The 6,840-nt window shown below is 47.3% G+C and overlaps 1 protein-coding gene across 8 annotated transcripts in view; it reads right to left on the reverse strand.

Moving 5' to 3' along the window:
- Positions 1–611: 611 nt before the first annotated feature.
- Positions 612–6,840, reverse strand: part of AK3 (adenylate kinase 3) — a 16,535-nt gene continuing 10,306 nt past the window's right edge. For 2 of the 8 annotated variants that reach the window (XM_029920098.1, XM_029920095.1), the window contains exon 5: positions 612–3,106. In XM_029920098.1, the coding sequence (XP_029775958.1) occupies positions 2,986–3,106 (121 nt within the window). In that variant the 3' untranslated portion in view covers positions 612–2,985. Of the gene's footprint in view, positions 3,107–4,023; positions 4,109–5,437; positions 6,786–6,840 lie in introns of those variants that run through there. The other 6 variants (XM_029920097.1, XM_029920094.1, XR_003901857.1 and 3 more) reach the window with 5 other exon arrangements.

Below are 6,840 nucleotides of genomic sequence, written 5' to 3' on the forward strand. Positions count from 1 at the left end.
CACTTATCAGATTGAAGCTCTGGCTGTTCAGAGTTTGCAACTGTATCACATGCATTTAAAAATCCTGAAACTCTTCTGTCAATTTCCCATTGTTAGCATTTCACAGGCCTCTGAGCCGAAGACTCCTTGCAGAAAGTATTTGCTTTCTTCCTCTGGGGGGTGGGGGTTACAAGGATGAATAAAATGTTATGAATTGCTGAGCATCTAATAGGTCAAAACCATTCTTATAAGCCTTGAAGAGTTAGACTTAAACTTCTTCTGAGTAACAAGAATTACTGGATCATTCACTTGTTTTCTTTAACAGCATGATTCTTGAAACACCTAACAGTCCTTTGACAAACGGACAAAACATCACCAAATTGATCTCAGGTAAGATCCTTCCAAAGTATAATTTGTTATTTTAGTAATTTTACCCAGTGCTGCATATATGGGGAAACCTGATCATTTGTGAGGTGATCAAAAAAAGGAGGGGGGGGTGGTGGGAATGAGGTATGCACTCTACAAAGCATATTGGCTCACTGTGTTTTAAAATTTTTAAACTAGGAACTTCCTTGATTGAAAAGTTAAGAATGCTATTTATTTTGTCAATAAGACGACACAACTTACAAACGTGTTTTAAAATGGAAATTTATTCTTGATGTTGGTTGCAGGTACTAACAGAAATTTAAGGTCTGTGATTACCATGATTTGTTAACCTAGGTAAGTTTTGTCGCAAACTGCTGACTGTCCCAAATATTTTGCTGGAATGCCATTGTAAATGCCGGCCAGAAAGTAGCTATGGGCTGAGGTTAAGAAATTTGAGCCAGTATTTAACCCATTTCAAATAAGTGAGAAAATTTGTGATGGAACTACCAGTTCGCATTTCCCGCAGCACATTCTGCTTATGAAAGGGGTGCCAGGATAACTGGTGCCCCGGAAACAGGGTCGTGGTTGAGGTGCTGGTCTCATCAGCTTCTTAACTGAGGCCCGGGAGCTTGTCCTAGCCATGGCATTCAGCTCTGGACGGGTTTCCACGTGGCACATAAATCCGAACGATGACATTTCATCAGAACTGTCTATGACGTCAACTCAGTCAGCATAAAACAAGTTCTCTTTAATACAAAAAAGTAATAGTGCAAGCATTTCCCAAGTAATGGATGGATGTGCAACACATCCAGTTAAGTGTTCTGAGGGTGGGGAGGCAATGGTTACAGGAAGAGGTCTTAATTTTCCTGGCCATGTTCTTCTGCCCCTCTTTCTGAGTTCTAAATCTTGTGTCCAGCATGCCTGGTTTAAAAATGACAATGAATTAGAAAGTAGTCACTAATTCAGAAGCAAGGGAGACCTCAGGGCAGCAGACGGAAGGGTGGGATCGCGCCAGCCCTGTGGAGCGCTGGAGACAAAGTAATCCCCACCGTTCTCAAGTTTAGTTTTACTGTAGTACGTTAGTACTCGTGTACCTAGTACGTTAGTACTCGTGTACCTGCCAACCCAGTGAGAATTCCTAAGCTTAGTAGTTCACGACCATTTTAGAAAGCACATATTAACATTCAAATAAAGCATTGTAGAAAGTTTCTCAAAGAAATATTTACTGTTCTTTTTAAAAGCCTTGGTCCATTCTGAAAGATCAGCATTGAATTTTTGAAAATCAAAAGAAAGAAATGAAGTTTTCCCCTACAAAATAACCACTTGCCGGCATGTGTATTTCAAGGGCCTGGAATAAAACGGGCCAGATGTTCACGAGGACTCATTTGTTCTGATTCAGCACCAGGTAAAATAAGACTAAACACGCCACTGAAGACGTAGTTGGGTGCCCCTCCCCCTCTCACGGCACCGCTCTTCCCAGCAGGCCACGGGGCAGAAGCGTGCATCCTTGCTGCCCCTCTAGGAAACCACCTTCACTGACGGCAGCCCAAGGACTAGGCAGCAGGGAATGCCGGCAGGTGTCCGCTTCGAGCCGAGAACGTGGGCAAGCTCCGCCACCGTCCCCGTCCTTTCCAACCTTTCAGGTAAGGCCTTCTTAACCGCCACCCCTGATTACTAACTAAGACTGTTCCCCACGTCAAGGGGACGCTCCCCAGGTGCACCCGTGTCTCCTTCCTGATGAGCCAGTATGCTTGTGACTTAGGGCCGTGGCTTAGCTCTTCTGTTGGTACTTTGGTTCCTTCAAGGCAGAGGTGAGTTACAGAGTGATCAGAAAGAGAAACCGGCAAGTAGGGCGTATCTCTGGCAAGTAGCACTTATTTCTTAACCTGAGTCATACCTGAAAACGTAAAACTGTAATGACATTTTCTGTGGACAATTCAACTTTGGTGTTTTTACAGGAACTTCTAATGTCACTTTGTAACATTTTCCTCAGTACACGTATTTTCAAAAGACAACATGTCATAGGAAAGTAGTATTTTCCTATATGCTAGTTTAATACAATTTTATAGCAGACTGCAAGTTCTGAGTAAATGGAAGGTACGTTTAACAACAAAACAAATACAGCAAAAACGGCTACACTTGTAAGTTTCTTAGTAAAAAGGCAGCAGTGAATTTGCACCCTGAAACAAATGTGCATTTCCAGTTGCTTGTTTTCTGGAATTGGATAGACCTAGTGTCACAAAACCATGTACCACAATGCCAACGATGCCGGGGTTTTTGGCAACAGTCTATGCAAATTTCCTGATGACATACTTTCCAGAGTGATGCAGAATTTTCTAGTTTTTGCAGAAAAATAAAATTTGTATCGCTTACTCTTCTAAACAAAAGTTACATTACTATGATTGCTCTTTTAATTATCCTTTAGAAGATTTTTCAAAAGTTAAGACATATCTGATATTTTTTAATTGCTCGCCCATAAAGAAAGTGGATAAAACACACCAGATGGAAACATGAATCTTCGTCCTTGGACGTATCCTTAATTTATCCAGAGTCAAATCAGCACAACTGAACCGGGTGTAATTTTCACAAAGGCTCGGACCGCGGGGCTCCTGCTCATCTCACTGGTTTTACGCCGCTTCCTCATGGGGTAACCGACGCCTTCTGGCTCACCTGTGGAACTCTGGTTTGCAGGAAAGCATAGACATAGGGCCAGATCTTGTTGGTTTCTGTTCCGGAGAAGGTTTCCAGCACCCCCTTTTTCCTAAAGATGAAAAAAAACAACACCACAGGTCTGACTCTTCATAATGAGTTTTCAAAGTGATTCTTCCCCCGCCGCCCATTGTTGATTTATTTTGAGAGCGAGAGCAGGGGAGAGGGAGACAGGGAGACAGGATCTGAAGCCGCCTCTGACATGGAGCTCAAACCCACGAACCATGAGATCATGACCCGAGCAGGAACCGAGAGTCAGACGCTTAGCTCATTAAGCCACCGGGTGCCCCTCAAAGTGATTTCTTTCTTTTTTTTTTTTAAATTTTTTAAATGGTTTGTATTTATTTTTGAGAGACAGAGGGAGACAGTGCGAGCAGGGGAGGGTCAGAGAGAGAGAGGGAGACAGAATCTGAAACAGGCTCCAGGCTCTGAGCTGTCGGCACAGAGCCCGACGTGGGGCTCAAACCCACGAACCGTGAGATCACGACCTGAGCCGAAGCTGGATGCCTAACCAACTGAGCCACCCAGGTGCCCCCAAAGTGATTTCTAAAAAGATGATGATGGAGGGGTTCCTGGCTGGCTCTGTCGGTAGGTAGGACATAGGACTCTTAATCTCAAGGTGGTGAGTTCAAACCCCTTGAGAGGTAGAGTTTACTTAAAAAAAAAAAGTGGATTTAGGGGTCTCAGTAAATAGGCTGTGATCGAAAGGCATCAGCTTAGCATTGGTAAACCTAGATTTTAGTTTCAGCTGTGCCCTCTGGCTTATGGAAATGGTCACTTGAAAAACCGTACTATGATAGCATGTGCTCAGTGTTTTAAATATGCTAGCTCGCTTAATCCTTTCTACAGCTCAGATTCCTTTGGTTACTAATACCACCGTGTGCTTAGAAAGTAACGGCCGATCACCGGACACAGTGGGCTCCCAAGCTCGGCGCCTGTCAGGTGCCCTTCCGTGCCTCTGTCTACTCACCCACTTGCAAAACCGCTTCCTAATACTCGCTTATGCTTCCCTCTTCTGGCTTAGCTTTCGTTCTTCCTCTCTGCTATCCTCATTCTGGAAGAAATGTTAATAAGTATTTTTATCGAGTTTCCTCTTCTCCATTCTCCCCCTGGCAGGTTTGTCTGGCCTGCCACCACACCGCAGCGGTGTCTGTTTACTCCTGGGGGTAAGATCAGAATCCTGGGGTTGCTTTTCAGAACAGACTCCCTCAGACGTGCGAGCACCTCACCCACACCCGTCTTCTAGGCTGATCTGTGCCTGCCTTCGGAAAACAGGACCCTCACACCCCTGCAACCTTTCACCTGGTTTTCAGGGGGCTTCCCTGGGGACAAAAGCATTCCTCTCTTGATACCTCACTCAATTTGCCAGAGTTAAGACTGACTTTGAGTAATTCCCACTGTTTTCTCGGTAAGAAACATCTGCTACAGAGAGACCCTATGCAAACAGTGTATTCTCTGCATATAAGGAGCCCTCCTAGACTCCCAGGATCTTGTCAAGTTTTCAAGAGAAGAAAGTTCTGAACTGCTGTGGCCTCCTAAGAGGCACTTTCAAGTCAAGCCAGTGTTACAAGTGAGTTACTTACAGGGGGCACGAGTGCAGACACGTGTACAATCCTAAAGCTGTCCCGTGGATGAACGTTTGCCCCTTTAATTACTATTATAAAACCCACTTCACCTGTAGGCCTTTAAAGAGTAAGAGCATAGAGCTGTTTGTTAACACAGATCTAATTACTCTGTAAATGCCCCCTGCTGAGTTTTAAAAGCAAATACAACTGTTGGTATTTAAAATAGGCATGCAGGGGCACCTGGGTGGCTCAGGAGAGCGTCTGACTTTGGCTTGGGGCATGATCTCGCGGTTTGTGGTTCGTGGGTTCGAGCCCCTTTGTCGGACTCTGTGCTGTCAGCTCGGAGCCTGGAGCCTGCTTCAGATTCTGTGTCTCCTCTCTCTCTGCCCCTCCCTCACTCATGCTCTGTCTCTTTCAAAAATGAGGACATATAGGGGCGTCTGGATGGCTCCGTTGGTTACATGTCCAACTTGGGCTCAAGTCATGACCTCGGGATTCATGGGTCCGGGCCCCGCATCGGGCTCTGGTGACAGCTAGGTCAGAGCCTGGAGCCTGTCTTCAGATTCTCTGTCTCCCTCTCTCTGACCCTCCCCTCCTCACGCTCTCTTTTTCTCAAAAATAAATAAAAAACAAAAAATGCAAAAAAAAAAACCACTAAAAAAATTAAAAATAAAATACCAACGCATGCTGATATTCCATATACCACTCTTAGTTTCTGGCTAAGTCTAGCCTAGTTCTGCGGGTAGGGTTGAGAAGGAAAAGCTTCAAGTAACGTCAAGAGGTAGCAGAAGCTGGGAGTGTGGAAAGACCGGGGTTACCTCCTAAGACGGGCTGGATGGCGGTTCCCTCTCTGCTGTCTCCCAACCCCCCCCTTGGCTGGACAGAAGTAACCCCTCATTCCACGGCATTAGGCGGCTCCTTCCGGCTCCTTCCGTCAAGAGCCTCGCAGGGTTCTTATCCGCTGGGCAGCGATGCCTTCTCCCTGCTGCTTCTGAGTGAATAACAAAACCCCTCAGGGAAACACCTTCACCCAACTGGGTCCCTGCGATTTGGGTGGGACTCCCCACTTCCAGCTTCAAGAACGGACCCCATCAGAGCCCATCAGTGCCGACCCGAGGGCTTCTGCTGCCAGAGATGCTCTCTTTTCTGCTCAGTAGCTCAACGGGTAGGAGGTAAGCTGGGGTGTCGGGGCTCACAGAGGCACAGCCCACCTGAGATGGAAGCCAAAGCGGAAAAGCAGAGCCGAGTGTGACCGAGGCCCGAGGACGCGGTCGGAACAGGGGACCAGCAACCATCATTGGACCTTGTACTTACAATAAGTTCCCCTTTTGCTTAAAGTTGGTGTGAATTAGGCTCCCGACTGATGGCAGCACAGCTCACGTCGTCCGGGAACTGCCACCTGCCTGGCTCTCCGCCTCCCCCACACACAGCAGCTACGATTCCGTGGGGCCCGGCTGTGACCCCTGCAGACCAACGTTTGGCACAGTGTCGCCAGGGGAAATAATAGCTACCAAGTGATTTATTAGTGCCAGGGCTGTGGGGAGTCTTCATGCAGATTCTCCTGAGTCCCTCAATAACGCCACAGGCGAGGGACTATTAGTACTGCTCTGACACCACACACACGGAGAGCCTGTGCCACAAAGGTGCAGGCCTTGCCCGGGGCCGCACACACAGCTGGTGGCCCGCAGAGCCACGCTCATTATATGAACCGGAGTTACAGTAACAGCGACTCCGGAAAGTGCCCTTGTCATTTCACCCTCCGGAAAGAGCTACTAGAAGAGTTTGGAGCCGCTGCTTCAGGTTTCCCTGCACACCTGCCCGGTAGGACAACAACACTAATAATAACAGCTAACGATCACACAGGGCTTACTAGGGATCAGACACAATCCCAGGAGTTACACACACTAACTCACGCTCGCCACCCTCTAGTCTCACCCCCACCTAAGCAAGAGGTGACGACCAGGCTAGTAAACGATGAGCTGGGAGTTGAACCCAGGCAGTCTGGCGGAGTCGCTCCAACCTCCACACTGTGCTGCCCGACACAGATGCCTGTTCGGCGGCGCGGGTGAGGGGCAAGGGGACGGATCAGTCCTCCGCCCGCAGGGGAAAGACGAGTCAGAGATTTTTTCCAGAGAGTTCCCACATTCGTTGTGGGATATGAACTTCCTAAAGGGCAGACAGAATTGTGTTAGAATGGAGGCTTTGAAGACTGTGAGCCGAA

The sequence above is a fragment of the Suricata suricatta genome, chromosome 13 (genome assembly GCF_006229205.1).
Source record: "Suricata suricatta isolate VVHF042 chromosome 13, meerkat_22Aug2017_6uvM2_HiC, whole genome shotgun sequence".
Taxonomy (NCBI): domain Eukaryota; kingdom Metazoa; phylum Chordata; class Mammalia; order Carnivora; family Herpestidae; genus Suricata; species Suricata suricatta.